Consider the following 22032-nt stretch of genomic DNA (forward strand, 5'->3'; position numbering starts at 1 on the left):
GATGGGACTGTTTCACAACTGCTAACCAGAAGTGGTATCTCCTAACTGTGTTTCTGTCAAAACTTGGATGCCAACCTAGTAGGTAAATCACTGATGACATAAAAGGAACTTGACAAAAAGTATGTTATGCATTTAAGCTATCATAAAAAAAACCACTCCTTACAGTTTAGCTGCTGAAAAGCCTACACTTCAGTTCCATCTGAATAGCCAGATTTTCTTACTATCTGGGTCTAAACTAGAACTATTTTTTTGTATGGTGTAACATAGATCATCGCAAATTTCTCACTCCTATTCACTCTTCTCTAATCCCATATTAAACGTGGATTTGCCTATAAATCATTGTTGCCCAGTTTTAGGTGTCAGTGCAAGAACTGGCCCTAGAGACAAAGTGAACTCTGACACCTCACTTGAAAGTGAAGTTACATGTACAAAGATGACTAAAAATCATCAAGACATTTCTAACCTGCCTGATGCAATACTTGAACATCTGTTTCCACCTGGATTGCCTGCAAGCAGCGGTCATCTCGTCATCACAGGGAAAAAGACAAGTCAAAGTGGTAAGTGTTAAGATTTCACTGAACACTTACGATTATCGTATTTGTTTCACTGTTGAATTCTTCAGTTGCTGAAAGGTTGTCATGCGGCACTATCTCACCATATGGCAACAACCTCAAGTCCTAGAGGCATATACTTAAAAGACCATAACATGTCAGGCCCCTTGAATAAATTAGATAGAACAATTATGCAAAATAATAATACTGCAATGATGAGATACATTAACACATGAGTGTCACTCTTCATGAAATGCTGTGAAAATAAATTCCACACATCACCGTGGTCGCCATCATCATCAAACTGCAAAGCAACAAAAGTAAAACAACACCACAGTATTTACTGTGCCCTTCAGCAAACAAAATTTTAAGAAAGGAGGTTGCAAGGGAGGAAAGTCACTTTTAGTAACGTTCGAGTGAAATAAAATATTACAGAAAGACAAGCAGTAGTAGCTTTAAAAACAGCAGAACATTTACCCATGCACACTCTCTATACAGGCCATCAATGTTAATTTCAGAGCTCATGCACATACCTCATCTGTGAATAATTGGAAGCATCATCTTAAAAAGTGTACCCGACACAGTCTCAGATAGGCCAAGCTATTTTTTTATGATTTTGCATAAGTTTGTTTACAGAAGTAGTTGTCCTTGATGATCAAAAGGCATTAGACAAAGGGGGAGAGGGAAGAAAAATCAGCATCATCTGCTTTTCCTGGTCAACTTCCTAAAAGCAAAGTCCTTTTGCTTTTATCCTCTACCCCTTTCTGCTTCCCCATGCAGGGGAGAAATAATTGAATTAGTCAAGTTAGCATCGGACAATGACCAAATGACTTGTAGGCAACATAGAGTTAAATTTTGCTAATCCACTTCTAAACATTTCACCTGTTAGCTAAACGTTTTAGTCCCGGTTCTATTTTAGTGTTCTCAGCTGTAACGTAAGCTGCTATGGATGAAGGCTTGCACATACACTTTCCAAATGAGAATTACTTCAGTTTTGTAATAGGATATATAATCAAACAATCTTTAAGATGAACATGAAACTTCCCCAAACCCTGACCAAATGCATGATAATTCCTACTCACACTCCCCTTCAGGAACAGAAAATGGCTCATTAAAGTAGAATTCAGTGGAAGAGCAGGTATTTGTGTCTAAGTATCTAAGTCTCATTATCATTTGCTCCCAGTCGTAAGTGGGGATAAAGCAAACTCACATACATATTACTAGGGAACAAACATTTAAAGAAATTTGGACTTGAAATTGGAAACTGAGAATCGACAGTAAAAACCTGAAGCCCTGCAGTAGTCAAATTTGAAAAGTTTGGAGTATGAAGCTTCTAATATACATTTGCACTAAAGCTCACTCCACAGTTCTTGCACAGATCTCAAAGTTTCAGTGAGATCTTCATAATTAAGTACATAAGGGCTGCTTCTAAATAGCAAAGAACAAGATTAACTAACATGAAAAATGGTACAGGATGAGAATTAAGTCCCCTGGGAAATGACAACTTTTTCAAACCAAATGAGAATATTTTCATTTTTAACAATATGAGACATTCCTAAATGTAACACTGTGTGCCTGTAAACCCTCTAAAGAAGTTCCATATATACAGAAAACACCTACTTGAGAGCCTAGAAATGTCTAAGCTCAGCTTACTCATGCAATTTTCTTCTGTTCTTTCACATGTTAGGATATATTTTAATTACCTCATCTCATTATCTACCTACCTTTTTCCAAAGGCCTTGTAACATTCAAGACACTCAAACAGCTATTCAAGATGTCTTTATATCTACCTTACTGGGTGGGAGGCTTCTGAAGTAGCACCCGAGTTAACACAAAAGAATGTATATATGAGACCTTGGTTGTTCAAGACTTGTAGAAACTAACACAGAAGTTTATCCATTGAAAGAAATACAAAAATATTTCGATATTTTAGTGTTTTAGAAATGTTAACTGAGTTGTGCAGAAGGTAATTATCTATTTAGATGCATCCTTAGGGCATTACGTTAACACTTTTAAATTTGTTAAAAAAATGGAGGGACCCCATTGTACAGTGAAATGACATGTCCAAATGTCCGATTCAACAACAGTGTCTTTGTTTTTAAAACAAACTTTAAAACATTTAAAGTAAACTTGACAGACTAGCTCATTATTATCTTAAAGCTGTGGAAGGGGGGCTTGGTTGATTTTGCTTTTTTTGTTTGGGGTTTGTTTGCCAGGTTCTTGAAAATTGCATTTGCACATGTGAGACATGCAAAAAACTTGAAAAACCCTGGGTTTGTTACCCAACTTGAAAGAAAAGGCTGCTAGAATCTAAAAAAAATCCAGACACCACAAAATGAAACAGCAAGTGAACTAACCTTTTACAATCTTCATTTTGCTTACTGAAGAAAAACTAAAGAGTTTCACAGCCAAACTAAGACTACAGTTTTTAAATAATTTATTCGGTCACATAAATATTTTGTAACATTTGCATGTTCCCTTTTTCACATCCTTGGCACACAATATAGCTCTTTACTTTTACAAAACTAGTGTAAACATCCATGGCAAAAAATGAAAATAGAGCAGGACACATGTAAAAATTCAATAAATAGCAAAAGGAGTGAATAACTGAAGGAAAGGAATTCCTTTCTACAAAGACCATGTAATTACATTTGAATGTTTACTTGAAATAACTTTTCATTTTTAAAAAATAGTGAATTAAAACTCTATTTCCATCTTTTTACCATTGTTGCTTTTAAGCAGATGCATGATACAATTCATTAACCAGTTCAATTTCTTGAAAGAACAATAATGATTCAATGCAATTGTATTAACTGAGGCATCAACAGTTTTGGTTCACATACAGAAGGTTACAAACTAGTATTTGGAAGTTAGTGGTTTTGGACAGCATAACTTCTAAACTCTGAAACACCCTTCCAACATGACATTAAGATTTTCTTTAATGATCATTAGTATATAATCTGTTCTTGATAAAGATGACATTAGACAGATGTTGTCGCACACCTGGATAATGCTGAATGTGGTTGAACCAACGCGACACATTCAGGTATTTCTCCTTTTCTTGCACTGTGAGGTCCACCTGCACGGGGAAGAAATACAAGGCACCAATAATACAAGGCACTGCAATAATAACATTTGGTAACATAAAATAAAAGTGTATAGTTTTACAGCTGATTTCCACTCACATGAAGTTGTTACAGTCTGGCAGTATTCTATCTTAATTTCACATACTAAAATTCACAGCCCAAAATACATATTTACTTTTAATTTACTCCAATGAAAAGACCTGGAGGGTGGAACATACATTTGTACAATAGAGAGGGGCAAAAAGGGCCTTAGCTTGCTTGATTTTAATGCATCTATATATTCATGGGGTTTGCATGCAGTATTGGGGGGAACAGGTAAGAGTTGCACAACATGAGCAAGTCTTTCACATTAATCCAGCAGGCAGTCTTGCCTCACAAGCAAAGTGACAACTTTGTATTTCAAGGTGTATTGTAAGTACAAGAATAAGTTTTTTCAGGCAATTTCAGACTGGATAGAAAACTTAGGTTGTTCCCCATTTTGAGCAATAGTTATACAATAGTTACTAAGAAACAGCACAGCTTCACACTGAACTGTTCAGACATACTGGCTCACATTAAGATAGCAATGGCATGACTCAAGTTACTACAGTAAAACAAACTGAAAACCTGTCCATATTTCATAAGTGTATTTTAAATACCATCGCTCCTACAGTTTGAGGTCCTGTTTTTCACCAGAGTTCTGAAGTCAACAGCACACGCTTGTTTTAACCCAGATCTAAATGCAACAGCTTCTTGCCACAGGAATCGTGGCCAAGATTAATGAAGGGCTTCAAGCCTACCTTTACTTTTGTCTGAGGACTGGCATGGCTGAAGTCATCTACAATTATCCATCTTAACTATACCTTTCTAAGTCATCTACATTCAAGTCAGCAACATCCTCAAAGCTTCACTACAAAGTCTCTCATTACTTTGGAGTCTTTTGAGACAGCTGTAGAAGAACTATTCCCATGCTGCATCACCTGTATTACCATTCCTTAATGAGCAGTTCCAGGTCTCCTCATTCCTCTGGAATGAAGTTCGCTTATCAGTTTAGACAATAACCAGCTTCCTCACATTAACCTACTAAAACTGAACGGTAAGTGAGGTAAGCCTCAAAACAGACTACACAAACTGCAACCAGAACAGAATGTCATCTTCACATGAACTACCCTATCTTATCTCACCAATGCTTAAATCAATCAGTGCAAGATTCACCTCACTTCATTTTCAGTTAGCTAAGCTAGCCATCAGGCTTAACTTAGTCATCTTGACAACGCCTGGAGTCAACAAAAAAAGGGCACACCTGTAGAGGATAGTTTTAAGAGACAAATCACTAGACATGCCTCATATTTTTCATGTTAGACTTCTAAAGCCAATGAAGGTTAACCCCCTCCTGAAAAGCTAGCCAGATGGCATATTCCTTACATCTTGTTCTACACAGACCAGATTCATGGGTAATGGAGGTTCACTGCAAATTTGATCTTGGGTACAGGACAGCTAGAAACAAATATGTTCCAATAGACTTTATATCACATACTCATTTACTCAGCTGTAGGAGTGAAAAGCTGGTGTTCAAAACTAAGTCTCATGATGAATTTTACCTCATAACATGCCAGCCCTTTCGATTTCAAGAGCTGGCTGTAACATTTGCCGCTTCTCCTTACTGTTCTCTCTCACAGCCCAGCACTTGGCTTAGAATTGGAAAGCTTTAAACATGTAGAGGTAAAAAGAAGATAAAGGATATATACTAGAAGATGAACCACTGGAAAAATACTGAGGAAGAATTTCAAGAAGTTGCAGGAAGGAATTCTAAACCAATGCCACATAACATTAGAGCTCTAACAGTAACTTAGAGCATAGTAATTGCACCAACAACTGAAAAGCAGGGATCTCGCACCTGCTCCTAAACCAAGTAGCTCTTCTTCCTACGGAACTCACTGATAAGGGGAAAAACTCCAGAATTTTTAAAGGCATTACAAACAAGAAGTGGAAGCTATCAAAATGCAACACCTGAATGCTTCACAAACTGCCTCAGCTTCTGCACATACAGCACTCTCAGGACAAAAAAAGCCCATGCAGTACCATTTAGGGGAAGATAATTTTGATCACCTGCAGTTTGTTGTAAGCAGCGGCAGCTGGAAGCTGCTGTTTGGTATGAATCCGTAGAACCATTTACAAAGCAGCTCAGAACACGAAAAGAGCAACACGTATATCCTAAAGACATCTAAAATTACTGAAAGTATTTAAATATGAGTATGTACTAAAAATACCATAATTTTAAGTTCCATGAGTGCTGTACATTAAAGTTATAATTACAATACTCTTTATCAGTCTTTAATAGGTAAGCACTTGGAAGTTTAGTTCAGCATTTTCACAGCCAATTTTGGAGCAGATATTTTCTCCCCGTAATTTTATACTGATAATTCTCAATCTTCACATTTCTCTGATGTAAATTAAAAATGAAGTCTAGAAAACTGGTCCTCCTCCATTCTGTTAGCATAGTGAAAAAACATCTGAAGGGCAAAACAGACAGCTACTCTAATAACAAAACCCTTTTTGTACTCCAGGCACAACAAGCAAGATATTTTTACTTATTTACATAATGTACTCCATCAGTGAAATATATTAAAAAGCACTCTGTGGCATGCTCTACTTTTTACTCTGAACATAACTCTTAGGTTAATTGTTTAGAGATCACTTCCATGGCTTTTTTTTTTTCCCACATTTTGTTAGATGGGTATTTTCTGTTCTTCCTCATTAAATTAGATAATTCCCCCAAGTTAAGAAAGGCTGCTGTTCTGCTGTTAAAATAATTATTTGCTATTAAAGCAATTATTTTAATAGCAAAGAAGCAGACACTCAATTTGATAGGCTTTTTTTCATGTAATGGAAAAAAAGTCTTATTCTTCAACCACAAAACTCAAAGGGTAACCAAGGTGGTCATCATACAATGCAGCTAGAAGAGCTTCTAGAAAGGCTATAAATACACAAACTTTAATTATATCTGCTTTCAGAAGCATTGGGGATGCAGGCATAAATTCCCATTCCCACAACCCACCTGTGCATGGGAAATCTAAAAGTACCTGCCTGCATCTGCAGTTCTTATCACTACTCTCTCTCTCAAATTTAGCCTTTAGATAGGAGGGAAAGACAAAACACAAACAGTCAAACTGTGTATTTCTTAAAATAGTGTACTTTGATGTAGTTTTGACTAATTTACTGATGTTAAAGAAACATACTGGAAATCTTTTATTTGAAGTAAAACTGTTCTTTGTTGGTTTGGGTTTTTTTAAAATTCTGTTTAAGCACTATGTGTAGCATAGAAGGAAAGCCTGTTTTCCCAGCACTAAGATACAGAGCTTATCAGTGAATATCAACAAAAGTTCATGGCAATCTGTTTATTACAGGAAATGTTCATCATGGAAAAAAATAACTGGGAAATAAACTACTGACCCGAGGAGAACTTTGATTTGTAGTTGATTTGACCCCAAAATTTTGACTGAGGCTTCCTCCATTGGCAGATACAAATTTTACCCATAAGTTATTTTCCAGCCCTTATTAAAGAAATTTCCAAGTCAGACATAAAAATTTGAGACTACTTCTTTGGTTTTGACAAAATTTTCAAAGCATAAAAAAGATCAACCTTTGTATTGATTATTTCTCTTAAGGATTTTCAAACAGCAGAATAAAAACATATGGGAACTCTTTATTTTAAATAATAATAAAAACCACCAAGTTAATTACCACAGGGGGAATTTAATGCTTACTGATTGCCTTCACTATCCTCAAGCAATGCTCCCAAATTCACGCTTTCTCTGCAATCCATGTTTTACCCTAGTAGAACTTCACTGTTCATCATATTTATCCACATATATATTTAAGTAATGAAAGTGTCTAAAGACAACAATATTTATATTATATAAACTACACATGACAATGTAAGTCACACTGAAAAGCTCCTTTAGGCAGCTAGTATCAAGCATTACACTTTTTGGGTGCTTGTGACCTATATTACAATGAAGCACAATGTATACTATTTAGTTCCTGCCTCATTATTACAAGCATATATTTCTAATTAATAGATTCAGTCTGCAAGAAGCCTGAAACGCTACCTGTGAATCTGATTCTCACTCACTGAAATACTAATTCTTTTCCCACAATATGGATTTTAGACACATAGTACTGTTGTGTCAATTTAGGTAATTATATAGGAGAGGAAGAATGAAAGGCAGGCATACAACTGCAAAATTAAGAGTTGCTGCTGTTCAGTAAGTTCAACTGGATGAACCTGGGCAGTGAAGAATCAGGTTCCACAATCCCCCCAGATAATGGGAAGGGCAAAATGAAGGTGGGAATGAGGAATACAGAGATGTACAATTTATATTCAGAAATGCTAAGAAAGGGAAGTGAAAGCCCAGCTGAAAAAGGGAGCAACAGGATCAGGTGGTCTTAAAAATATTTCCAATGAAATGTGAATCAGAATGTTTTTAAAGTTTTAGTAATATTTGCCTCATTCAGTCCAATCATGGCACACCACTAATATTGACAGTATTTTATGCCTGATGTCTGTGTTAGCATGTAGTTATTGATTTGTCAAAAGCAGAGAGAATAATCCAAAAGGTCATTATCAGTAACACTTTCAGATCAATTTTCTAGACAGCCTGACAGACAGCAAGAACTGTGGGTCTGGTCCCCATGCCCCCATTTTTCCCCTCACACCTTGAAGGATTATAGGAAACATTTTTTGATATTTTGCATGAGGCTTAGCTGAAACAGCACTGGATACAAGCAACTGTAACCATGGACTGTATCACATTATGAGATACAGCAGCTTTCCCTGTCCCCTCACCTCTTAAAGCTTAGGGCAGAAAAGCAGCTCTGGATATATTCTCTTATCACAGGGAAAATAATAAAAATCACAGGATTCTACAGGTCAACATGTTACCTCTGTACTTAAATACTAACAATAATCAATTCTGAAACCTTCAAAATACAATTCCTAGCTAATAGTTTCTAGATTTTCTTCTTTGTTTAGGATAGTTGCCCCATTATTTGCCCTTTATACCCTTCCAATTCAGAAAGTTATCCTCCATAAAAATCAAATGTTTCAGAAACAGATGTTATACTATAAACTTGTCCCAAGTAGTGTCTGGATAGTTGCAGGCACCCAGGAGCACCAAGTCATTTGTTTTTACCATCTGTTCTATTTCCCAAAGCAATAACTCGTATCTTTTCTTCTTGATTAGGTGGCCTACTCTAGAGCAAACTCTAAATTTAAAATACGCTTCATTTTTCCCCTGCCTAAGATTTTTTAAAAAGTCTCATTTGAACTTGTACTCTCTAACAACATATACAATCATATTTTTAGAAAGTACTTACATGTTTTTTCTATGCCTACATATCATATGTGAAAGGTAAGCCATTCTGACACTCTAGTCAACACATCTATCCTACTACTTAAGATAGTTTACAAGGCAAATATGACTTAACAGAATTAATTCTAAGTGACTTACTCTAACATGTTTTCAAAAACATTCTGAAATAAAGCTTCCGTTCCCTCTCTCCTCTGCTTGACACTTTCTCATTTGAACTTTTACTCCTGGACAGTCAAGATTTTATATAAAGTTCTTCCTCATTTTTTTGTAGTATCTTCCCCTCCTCAGCCTCTATTTTGAAGTTCTTGCACACTTCTCCCAGATCCCTGCTTTTAAGTGTGTAAAGTAACCATTCACCCAGTTGATTGAATTCACCAATTCTCACATGTACGTGCATTTGTCAGAGGCATCTTTTTCTGTATATCCCACTCCTCCCCGATTTTCTAATGTAAAACTGACCCACTGTATCATCTCCCAAGAATTTAGCAGATTTTTTTGTAGAAGTCCTTTGGTTTGTTTAATAGTACCTACTCCAGAGAAGGACTGCTCATTTACAATCCCATTCCAGCCACCAAAATACAAATAACTTCTATTGCTTCATCTTTAAATAACCACTTGAGGCTCAGAACTGAGATGCAATGATTTAGATGCACTCTGCAGTAAACCCTGAGCTGACTGGGAAGAATCTTGGCATCTTCTCCACTTGGTACCAACTTCCTCAACTCCCTGCCTCCTAAGAACCAACTCCCCATGTTATTTTCATACTCTGTATGTTATCAAGTCTTATCATTAAGTCTTGAAAAACAAATGACATTTTGTTATGGCTGATACTTTTATATGCCTTCACCCTTCAGGAACTTAATTTACATCCATCTTGCAGAGCACCAGCAGCATTTCTCTAATACTAACAAGGTTAGTACTTCCAGTTGGGACACATTCTTTCTGTTTCATTTATCTATTTCCCCACGTAGTTCTGTTAAGGTCATGTTTCAGACTTGAACAGATAGAGTCCACGTACCTAGAAACACAGGGATAAGTATCCTCCTTGTTACTTTACACATAGTAAACTAAAGCATTCTGGACACTACAGATATATTTCTTTCGACAAATCTATAGCTAAATATTTAAAAAGTAAAAAATGAACAACTTAAAAACAAGCTATATTTGAAGTTCTTACAAGAAATCTCTCAATTTTTATTCTGTTGTTGTCACTGATCAATTTAGCAGGTCAACTTCTACAACAATCAACTGCCCTTTAGACAAACAACAATTATGACAGTAGCACATATAAAAAAATGCAAATAATACTTACCATGATATGATGCAATCCATAATACATCAAAATGTCTGCTAAGGTAAAAGTGTTTCCTGCAAGGTAGACTTTATCTTCCAGGTGTATGTTAAGATTCTGAAAAAGAAAGAGTCATTCTGCTGCTGTAGTATTGACATTGTAAGACAAAATAGAAGTAGTAGTTAAAAATAACAGCAAACTTCCTCTGGATACCATGCATTTAAAGTAAACACCAGTTTTAGTGTATCCTAGCTCCACAGAGGCAAAAAAAAACAAAAAACAAAAAAACAAACTCTAAGAAGTGTCAAGATAATAAACTAAAATATTATCATTCTTTGACAGCGAGAATTTAACAAAATTTAAATGTTGGTCTCTAAACAAAGTGCTAGCCAGCTTGCTGCTGGCACATAATTTTTCATAATGCCCCCCTTAGATCCACTCAAATTTTTGTAAATAAAAATGCTGATTTATTTTACATATTAAGCTGGCTCCACAGAAACACGTTAAAATCTGTCTTTTCTTGGCTTCAAATTACTGGAATTAAAAAATGCAAGACCTGTGTATTTTTTATTAGTGCATATGACTCAGAAGCACTGCTGTTACAAGTTTAACTTCTGATACATGGAAAATGCAGTCCTATGATCAAAGGAGAGCATATTGCTCTTCCAGCAGCAGCTTCTCCTGTCCTCCAGGGCTCACGCCATGCAGGTGGTCAGCAAAGTGCTGGAACTGCAAATATATAAGGACCAGGGGAACACAAAGGGGTGGGAGATAAATAAGATGTTTCAAGCTCTATGCCAGAAACCTGATACCCATCAGCTGGTATCATCTAACATCTGCTTTTATTAATGTTGAAATAACTGCCAGCGATTCTTAATGACTGATACTGTCAATTCCGTTTGCTATCTAAGTCCATGTGAAGAGAGCACTGCTTCAGCATTTTAAAATAATCTATTAACAAGGCTATAAGGGTGGGTAGTAGAAGGCCTCCATTCAGGTTCAGTGAATAAATATTTCAAATCTGTATTACAGAAAGACCTTCTTTCATGGCTTTTTGTATGCAGTTATTCTCTGCCAGAAAACAGGAGGCTGACAGACTCATTGTTGCTCAAATGCATTAGAGAACACAGCCATGACACATCAGCTCTACCTCTTTTCTTGTCCTCCTTTTTCTCCACACTTTACCTACTCCTTATCCAATTTATGCACCAGTCTGTCCCCTACTTCTCTCTAAAGAAAGAAATGTAATGGTAAACAAAATTATGTACTTTAACTATCCCAGCACAAAGAAGCTTTAGTTTTACGATATTCTTTTCAGAAATGTAGGAAGACAGTTTCCCAGCTTTTCCTTACATTTGGAAACTCTCCCTGATGGTATTCCTCTGTTGGTTGGAAAAGCTTATATTAAATGCACTCCTTTTTCCTCAGAGATCTCCTTAAACCACTCCCTTCCCCCAGCCCAGAAACAGTAGTAAGCAGCTTAAGCATAGCTAACACTTTTCAAAATGTCCTTGAAATATTTTTTTAGTCTCAATTACAGCACGTTCCATTTTAAGATAACCTTTTATTTAAAAATAAGAAGTCTAGGGCAAGGGGGTTAATAATTAGTAAACAACTTAAAGTTACATTTAACCTTAAGCATATTGCAGGTTTTGTGGTTCCGTAATTTTACTGATATGGAGATCCCCTACAGTGTGGGCATAAATAAATAAAACCAAACCACAAAACTAAAATGCTGAGACTTTATGACACCTGACCTCACATTTGAATTTGACAAGTTTGACTCCATTATGCCACCTTACTATTTCTTTGATAACCTCTTTATGACAGGATGCCTGTACTTCTGTAATATTTAAACATCCTCACGTCTGCTTGGATTTCTTTTATTAGAGCAAATCAGGGAAAAATATTAACCCTCACATAGTTAAAATTCTGTAAGGTCATCTGCCCCTGGCTCTGTAGCTTCTTTTCTTTAAACTGGCTTACTACTTTGTTCATGTTAGTTCTCAAATTACTTTAAACATGTAACTACAGTTCTGTGGAATTTCACACACACAACACAGAGACAAATGCAACGTTACAAAGAAAAAGCTTGCAAGAAGAAAAAAACCCAAAAAACTAGAGATCTGTTTACTAGAAAAAAAAATCATAAACTCATCTATTCTGACACATTCTCTGAGCACCATTTTTCATTTTGATTAACCAGAAATTCAACATGCATTATAATGAGAAGTAATGCCACTGAAATTATATCATCTCCTCTTTCTTCTTAGCCTTGGCTATGGAATCAGGATTTTGTAAAGTAAAAAGTTCACTATCGCTGAAGGTACAATCAACACTATTTCCCTGCTAAAAAATTTGGATTTCTGCATCAAAGTAGTTATGGCATATTAACTCTTAGTTTTACAGATCTTCAAGAGTTAGCCTACTTTCCATATAGAAATATTGTTCACCCACTTTATCAGGATGGGTTAATATCATACAAAGAATAAGTTTGTTCTTTGAATGCACTGTACAGGTATAGTAAAAATATTTATCAACAAAAAAATTCTAAAACTGTAAAGGCAAGGTAAGCCATTACACTGTGAACAATCATTTATTCTGGTTCCTCAAAATTTATGGATTCAGTTAATTGAGCAAGTGGAATTTGACAAAAATGGTTAGTCTTGGACAACTTCGTGTCAGTTTATAATTCTGGTTTTAAACATGTCCTTTCCTTTCATAAAATATACTGCTATTCCAATTTCATTCTGTAAGACAAGCTAATTCAGAAACACCATGGTACAATTTTTTTTTTTGTGTGCACTAGGCACATCTAGGTATTCTTGCCTCATGGGTTATGCTTCCCGTAAATTATTACATTATTGGCTAATAGCCAACTGTGTTAAAATTCCTGAAGATCAGGCTTTTTTAAGTGACCATGCTATTAGACTGAAATAGTATTCCTGTACTGGAGAGATTAATGAAAATATGAATACAAACCTGTATTTGAATTTCTCTTATGTTCAGGAAATTGAGGTCTGTTAGCTGTCATTTGTATAATTGTCTTCATGTACTGAATGCCACTACTTAAACTGATTACATATACATAATCCCAGCATCACATGACTGAAACAGTCTTGCAAGTTGTTTGTAACTATATGAACTTATTGTTGCAATCCCTCAGGAAACCCTTCTCAAATTTCAGACTGGTATTTAAGGCATAACTGCAGTTTGATGCACTAATACGCACTGAACAATTGCAGCAATTCAAATTCCATTTTTGGCTATGTGGGGTGAAAAAGCAACAGAAAGATGTTAGCATTATTTTTAGCCTAACTGATTTGCTTGTTCTATGGAAAAATATCCAATTTGCAGTCCATATCTAGAATGACAGCTCAACACATCCCATCCACAGCACACTTCTGGCTACCCCACAATATTCCTTACTATCTCCATAGTATGCAACCTAATGGCCTGTAATCCAATTCATCCATTAAGGTGACTGAACCCCTTCCAGTCGCAGCAAGTTGAGACAGCAGCTCGGGCAAGTAACAGTTGCTTCTTGCACCGACTAAATAGCTTACAATGGATCTAATCATACTCTAATTTTTTTTTTTTTGATATTTTGTCCACAATAACACTCTGGTATATGTGCTTCTCTTATACACAGAAGCACATCCCTTCAGTCAGTAATATTCTCGAGGTCATTTATGCCCTAAATGCCTTTGTATCACACCATGCAAAGACAAAGAGCTGAGCACTCTCAAATGCCCCAGGCAAACCTCTGACAAATGCAGAACCCAAGAAAAGGCTTCTGCAGCCACATCCAAGCAAAGCACAATTTCACTGCTGAGGCATAGCTATATTTTTAATTCTAATGCAAGACTCTTCTGTTTAACTGGCAAACTATGAGCTAAACCTGGCCTGGAAAATATTATATTCAACATACTCAATTTGCTGTAAAAGACATAAGAAAAACAATCAACCAATGTTGCTCAAATAATAACAATTCAATCTTCTACACCTGTAAGTGCACAAAAATACCCAGGTGCTAACAGAGAAGGGAGAGTAGTCAATACAGAAAGTCAAAATTTAAAAATGCTTGCTGGACAAGCTTGCCAAAGTGGACAGGCATCCCATTTAGAAGTCTGTCAATGAACAGTGTATAAGAACTGTGAATTAACAGGACAGACAGAGCATGGATTAAGCTGCTTACGTATTTTGGAAACAGTGATTTTCAAGCAAGCACATTAAATAATAATTGAAGCTTTTATATACAGATTTCTAATAGGATTTCACACTTACAGTCAGAGAGCACAAGAAATTAGGACAAATTTTGTCCTGTACAGGAACTCAAATCAAAGTTACACAAAACTCAAAGACCACTTTCATTGACCAGTTCTGAAGAGTAAGGCATTTGGTCTGAATGAATATAAACAGCATGGTGGAGATGGTCTTCTGACTACTTCATGAATGTGTTAATGTCAAGTAACAGCTTTAGTCAACATGTCAGCCAGAACAATTTAAGAACTTATTTTCCTAAGGCTAATGGAAACCCCTTACTGTTCAAATTAACAAACATTAAACCAATTATTCACTGATGTTTTTCAGAACCACATCACCTCAGTTAAGGGTTAAACAGAGGCAGTCTAAAGTTTGTAGCAGAAGTGACTGAACTGTTTTTGGCGCAGCTTATTATATATTGTGGCTCTAGGCTGCAACTGTCCCAAGACTGCCATTGTGTATTCCAGACACGTTGTAAAACTTACTATCTCAGACTTGCCTCCCTATTTTAGTTTTCCTTTTTCTTCCACCCATACTCCCTTTTGGCACAGTACACTTTAATGGTAGGCTGCATCTTCTTCTGATTAATCGTGGTGGCAAGAGAACAAATTAAAAAAAAAAATCTTAATTGCTATACTATGAAATTATTAGTGCTGGAACAATTCCAGAGCTGCCCTGTGTCAAAAAAAAAAAGTCTGGCCGTTCAACATCTGCTAAGAAAAAAAAAATCCGCAGAAAAATTTTAAAGTGGCAATATCTATTAGAACAGATCTAAAGGCAGAGATTTTCCCTCAAGTGATACTGCCTGCTTTTCAGTAAGAAAATTTTGTTTGAAAAAACTTGACTTACCTATGTATTCATATTTCAGTATACTGTCTTTCCTACACTGCCAGTGTTGATAAAGCTAAAACTGAAAAGAGATATTAGCTTCAGCATGAAACCATCATCTCTCTGTCTAGTTTTAATACTCAAATGCAGTTCTGCAAATATCTGTTCTGTCAACACACACGAGTGTCATCACTTAAGCCATCCAGAATGGATGGATTTTATTATAACATGACAGAAAACTTGCTTTTGGTTTTTATATGATAGAAGGGTAAGAAAGGTAAATAAAAGTTACTTATTCTCATATGGTCGTCCCACAGTTTGGGAGAAAACAAAAAGCATCACAAGTTCATTTGTAAAATCTCTGAAATTCTTTACACAGTATTTGTCATAAAGGTTTATTTTTCAATTAATTAGACAAAAAGGACCTCTGAGAGACACCTAGTCATACCACCTGTTCAAAGTACAGCTAAACCTGAAGTTAAATCCTAATTAGTCAATGCCTCCTTCAATCAAGTTCTGAAAATTCCGAAGGGTAGACAGTTTTCATGCAATATCTCTAGCGTAACCTTGACTATAATGATTTTGATAGCATTTGCATGGAGAAAATAAGACCAGAGAGGTTACAAAAAAAAAAAAAAAAAAAGGCAATATAAACAAACTCATGCTTTAACCAATGGAAGAGATTCCATAGTTACAATGAGATAACCATAATTCAGATTATCTGGGCTGTAACAGAAATGGTTCTTTTAGGGCTTTCACCAAGCTGATCCTTGTAAAAAGCAGGCATGATATTCCAAGCCCTCACAATAAAGGAGGCTGCCAGTTTGAAAAGGATAACGGATTACCAACAAGGTTTTGCTTTGCACCATTTTAAGATGCAATATTTTCCTTGATTTTAAGTAAACAAATGTGTTAACTCCTGAGTGCTGCTTCAGTTTATCTTTCATTTCTGTAATAGTTCTAGTTGACTCAGAGTCATCACACCTAACAACAGTCAGGAGTATAAAGTAAGACTCTGCAAGCCTCAAGTAAAGTCAACCTTCCTAATACCTTGCAGCATACAAAGCTATTTTTAAACCCAGACTCACCAGTAGCACTGAGCATTGTGCACTTTCCATCTAAACCATACTTTTAAAACTATGCAAAGTAAACACTTTAAAATTTGATTGAATTTCAGTGCTGTATCATCCACACTTAGTAAACAGAGCCCTTAATATTTAATGGTGTAAAGCAAATTTTTCTTCAAGCTCTGTTCCCGCAAGACTGCAAAAATACTAATTGCCAGTCACAAGGAGTTAGAAGAAAAATAGAATAATTTTTTTTTTTATCTACTCCTTGCCATCTGGCTGCTCAAATAACTGGGTGACCCTTGAGATTCTCTTTTCTGCTTCCACCTGTTTTAGAGGAAGTAAGCTTCAGACTACAAGAAAGGTTCAATACAGGAGACCAAAGCCTCCATACCAAGTAGCTGGATATGATGGACAGTTTTGCAGAGGTTCCTTTATTATTTCACTTTTCTCGCACAATTCTGTCCAGTAACTCCTTTTGGTATCAATACCAATTACCACAACATCATGTACGTCTTTATTCCATAACTACCAAATCAATAAGAAGAACTCTTAAAACCATCAGAGCAGTGTTATCCTGAAATACAACGCGACTTGCATATAACTGAGATTTTTATGAAGATACTAGGTAAGTGGCTAATAGGAGACAAGGCACCTGAACAATTTCTAAACTATCTGGAACACCCTGGTTGGTTTACAGCATTAGAGGTACAAAACCCTATAAGAGCTCTGCTGCTTGTATTTCTGGAGTTTAAGCTGTTTTCCCTCCTGTTTCAGGTTGTCGGGTATTTTTGTCAATAAAAGTGAAAAGCAGCAAGCAGAATAAAAGCCAGTACTTAAGGATACTGTCAAGTCTTCAGTGTTTGCTCAGTTTTATTAACTGGCTGTTCATACACACATCAGCACTGTAATCTTCTTCAAGCTCTAGTCACTCCAAAATTCAGTGGCAATCAAGTACTCCTTACCTTCAGAATTGTTGTAGTATCTTCTTTACTAGAGCCTCCATCTACTTGAGTCACTCTATATTCCAACCACTGCTGAACGACAGCTTTCTCTTCTGCAGTACTTCCAAGCAGTTGGTCCTTCTTAGCCTGTTTAACTAGGTGGGCAGCAATGGTCATTAATCCTGTCAGACCAGGACCATTGTTTGTCTGAAGAACAGGAACCTAGAGAAGAAACAGAAGTGCAATACTAAACAACTCATTCAAAAAACAGTCTCTAAGAACAGCTACTGTTTTATTATAGCCTCTCAAAATGATCTTAAAAGCAATATATCAGAAAAAGCACACATTCTCTTTTTACTCCTTGGTGTGGTTTATTTTCAGTTTTTACAGAAGAAACTTATTTAACACATGCACAGACAAACCAAGACACCTTTAACTCCAATTATGCAAATTCTGCAATTAACAGCAAGAAATAGTACTACTCATTCTAACACTGGCAGAAATCTTATTCACTAACTTTTAACTCATTTTCAAATTCAAGACTCTGACTTCAGATTGTAAAATCAGTAGCATCCAATTTCTCTCTGAGTAGACTGCAGCAGTCAGACTTACTGAAATGCTTATTCATACTTACTGTTCTATTGCCAAATACAAGTTAGTAGTTCACTAGTTTCAGGACAGGACAACACAACACACTTCAGTTTTTTTAACAGGCCTTTGTTAGTGATATTACTGCATGTTAAACTGTGGGAAAGTAAACTGAGCCCCTAAGAGTCAGAAATGAAGTCAACGAATTGAAAGTCACTGCAACATACTAGAGCTCATTCAGTCATTTATAGCATCAAATGATAGAAGAGGAAGTCATTAAAATGGAATACTTTTTTTAAGTGTCTGACCACACAGAGGAGCCTATGTTCAGATTTAATTAGCGTAAGATTCAAGTTCAAAGCATAATATTCATTTTGTAGTTGTACCAAGAGTCTTTGACAACTGAACATGCAGTTTAACTGCATAGAGACGTAGTTACTTGATTTTCAAGACTTATGCTTTACAGTAATAGCATTAAAATAGCAATTGGGTTGTTAAATAATTAAGGAAGTTTTTGCAGTCAATGAATGTATATGTTGCTATTCAGGACTTCAATCATAAACAGTAAATAAAATCAAGAAAAAAAAACATATAAAAACCTTAAGTCAATCAAGTAGCTTATTTTCTCTGGTGTCCTTCTCTGAGAGAATCACCACATAAAAGCCCTCACACATTTACAACATTCTCAGCCCCACATTACATTTTTCACGCCTCAGGTACCTCTTAAACCATAGGATTAAATGCCACCATAAGAACTTAAAAATACCAAGACATGTACTTTAAAAAAAGTGAAGCATTTAAGAGCACCAGTTCTTCACAACAGATACATTTCTGATGGCAACAATATACTTTATAACGTATTTCAAGCGTATTTTTAAAGAATTTAAACATAATTTAATCACACCTGCATAGATATAACTACACTGGCACCAGGAAAATCCTGATAGCGTGCAGACAAGTATATATTTTAAGCACACATCCCTCCAACGACACACGACAACCTTTCCACAGGCAGAATGAAGAGGCTTCCAGAACCTGCGAGTAGACAGCGAGGCCCTACAGCCACAACTAAAGGGGGACGGTGAAGGAAGAGGCCGAGGAAGTGAAACCCCTCAAGGAGAACCGCTCAAGGAGAAGAGCGACGGTGCTGGAACGCGCAGCTGAGGCCGACACAAGGCCCGCCCGTCCCGGGGAAAGGGTGAACCCGGCCACCGTAACACCGGGGGGTGCGGGGAACCGTGGAGGCGGGAGGGAGGTGGCGAGGTGAGAAGCCGTTGGGAAAGGGGGGTTAATAGGGGCTCGCGCGCCGCTGGCCGCTGCCGGCCCCTCCTCGCTCCCTTCACCTTCCGCTCCCCCTGGACGCCGTACTTGTTCCCCCTCGGCAGCCCCAGCAGCTTCTCCAGCAGCGCCAGCTCCTCCACGCCCGGCCGCGCGGCGGCCGCCATCTTCAGGACAAGCCCGCCTGGAAAGGAAGGGCGGAGACAGCCGCCACCTGGCAACAACCGCCAGCCTCATTGGAAAGACGAAACGACCACACCGCCGAAGGAACCGCCGCTGCGATTGGCCTGAAGGAGCCAGCCAGCCAATCAGGAGCTCGGCTCAGCCAACTCCTACGCTCGGCCGGCTTTTGCTTTGAACCCCGCGGAGGCGGGGGAGGAGATGCGGTGAGCAATGGCGCATGCGCAGCCGCGGACACAGCGCAGCACGCGTGACTAAGCCACGCCCCCGGGGCGTGTCCTCAGAAGGGAGGGGCCGCGGCCGCAGGCGGGGGGAGGAGGTCTGTCGGCTGTTCGGGGTGCGGAGGCCCAGCCCGGCCCAAGTAGGGGGGAATATCGACGCCGACGGCCTCCTCGCCGCCCCACGGCCAGGCCATCGGCGGCGGGGCTAAGCAGCGCGCTCATAACCGGGATGGAGTCAGCAGCCTCCCTCCCAACGGAAATAGCGGCCGTTTTCCGCCCGGGAAGGGGCGCGATCTGTTGATGGGTTTGTCGCTGTGTCTCTGGCGGAGGCGAATAAAAGGAGGAAAGCCGGTGGCTCCCCCGATCCACGCCCCACGCCGTCCTCGGTTGCCAGCGCTGCTGCCCGGCCCTGCGGGTGTCTTGGGTACTGGGGACGCAGCGGGGCGACCCCCAGCCGGGGGTTCCCTGCCGTGGGTGTCCTGGGCAGCCCGGCCCCTCGCTGCCGGCTTCTTGATTCGGTGTTGTCGCTCAACCCAATTGCAACTGCTGTCTTATGATGCGTCTGGGATTGAACACCGCCCGGTGTGTTTACTACACAGTACGCGTCTCTCCGCTCAGGCTTCTCAGGAACCGAGGCTAACGACATTACACTTGTTTATCCATCTGTTTACCAGTCCTGCCTTCTTCCAACCCATAAATTTGGAACTTGTCCAAGCATAGCCAAATTGAGAAGGTGAAGTTTCAGAGCAAGTTTCGCTACTGGAGATTTTGTGAAATGAAGGAAGTATGATAATGCAGAACCCGAACCATTATACACACCGATCAAGGGCATCAAAGGAAGAGAACAGATAGAAGTAAAGCAAAGCATGTTCATGAACCATGGTTAATGTCAGTAGTGATGTCAACAGATAAAAAACCACAAAATCTGAGCTGGCCATAAAATAACCTCATCTAACTACACATTAACGTATTTGGGCTTGGTTCGAGACATGAGTTAATCACCTTTGTAATTGAAGATACTCTGCTGTTGATGTAATACCTCTACATCTGCTCATAAATGTTAGAAATAAAAACAATTTTAGATTGCCACGTCTATTCGTGCAAAATATCAAAGTGCAATTTTTGATAGAACACTATTAAATACCAAACTAGAATTTTTACTAGAAACAACAAGCTAATCTTGTCGTACAACGGATGATTGCAGACTCAGGGCTATCACTTCATTAATCATCTTAAATAAGATGATGCTGACAAATGTCCTGGTTATTCAGTGAAACCTTTTATCTTGATACAAGGTGACATTTAGATTTGTACCTTCTGTTGCAGAAAGTCTCAAAGTGGCCACAGAGCCTTCCTCTGAATGAGGAGCAATTCTGAAATCGCGAGTGGATTTTTAAGCCTTTGCAGGAGTTTGTCTGATCTTTTCTATTAATACCTGCAAAGCACTTAATTTAAAAAAATACTCTGCTATGAAAATGCCATCGCTCTTTGTGAAGTTTTTTTAGTTTTTCTGCTGCCTTCCTGCAGCAATATTTTGAAATGCTAGTGTTCCAGCTGTTTTCCAGTGTGATATCAATGAATGACTTAAAATTGTACAGAAAGCACTATTTTTCAGGCCCTCTTTTTCAGTGGGTGAACTGATAGAAATATTTTGCCACTTTTTTAAAAAGCTAGTTGATTTTTTCAGTATTGAAAAATTTCACTTTCAATAATGAACCATCTATCAGTAAATACATACCTACATTTAAGTGTTATTTTATGTATTCTTTTTTTGTGTGTGTGTGTGCTTTGGAACCTAGAAGGTGAGACATATCAGTGTGACATATTAGTATCAATGAATTGAAATATCTATCAGTAACAATAAAAAGAAGGTTAAGTTTCCATCTATCAGTAACAATAAAAAGAAGGTTAAGTTTCCAGTCACATGAAAAGATAAAGCTTTTTTTTTTTTTTGTCTTTCCTCCCACCTCAAATTTTTAAAGTTCTTGGAAGGGGAGACCTCATAAATTAGGTGGAGATGAACTGCTTACGGTTGTGTAGCAGTTTTCCCTTCATAACAATGCTTTAGCAGGGTTTCCCTTCTTTCTGTGCACAGTTCTCCTCTCATTCCATTAGGTGGAGCTTTGTGATTAAGACTGCAGAAGAAACTTGCTTCAAAGTGCAAAATAATTCACCACAGAATGGCTGGGGGAGGAGGCGAACGAAACCCACTTTGCTTAGAGGTATCAGTGTCCTGTACCCAAGCTCCATACACAAAAATCTGAATCAAGACCCTCACACACAAGGAAAATAACTTGAAAAATCGATTCTGTCAAATGGAGTGCTGCTCTAATCTGCTGTTATCATAGCCAAGTTCCAAACCTAAAATACCTTAGGTT

At 37.8% G+C, this 22032-nt stretch overlaps 1 protein-coding gene across 2 annotated transcripts; it reads right to left on the minus strand.

The window, feature by feature from the left end:
• Window positions 1-2971: 2971 nt before the first annotated feature.
• EEF1E1 (eukaryotic translation elongation factor 1 epsilon 1) lies at window positions 2972-19472 on the minus strand. Of its 2 annotated transcripts, none has more exons than XM_080339847.1 (4): window positions 19319-19472; window positions 17409-17609; window positions 10304-10399; window positions 2972-3630 (listed from the first exon to the last, which is right to left on the minus strand). In XM_080339847.1, the coding sequence occupies exons 1-4, from the start codon at window positions 19418-19420 to the stop codon at window positions 3490-3492; spliced, it is 540 nt and encodes a 179-aa protein (XP_080195973.1). In that variant the 5' UTR covers window positions 19421-19472; the 3' UTR covers window positions 2972-3489. The 2 variants fall into 2 exon arrangements, with proteins under 2 accessions (XP_080195973.1, XP_080195974.1); XM_080339848.1 differs by lacking the exon at window positions 2972-3630 and adding an exon at window positions 9879-10009.
• Between the last annotated feature and the right edge of the window lie 2560 nt (window positions 19473-22032).

Source organism: Nesoenas mayeri (assembly GCF_963082525.1).
Source record: "Nesoenas mayeri genome assembly, chromosome: 2".
Lineage (NCBI taxonomy): Eukaryota > Metazoa > Chordata > Aves > Columbiformes > Columbidae > Nesoenas > Nesoenas mayeri.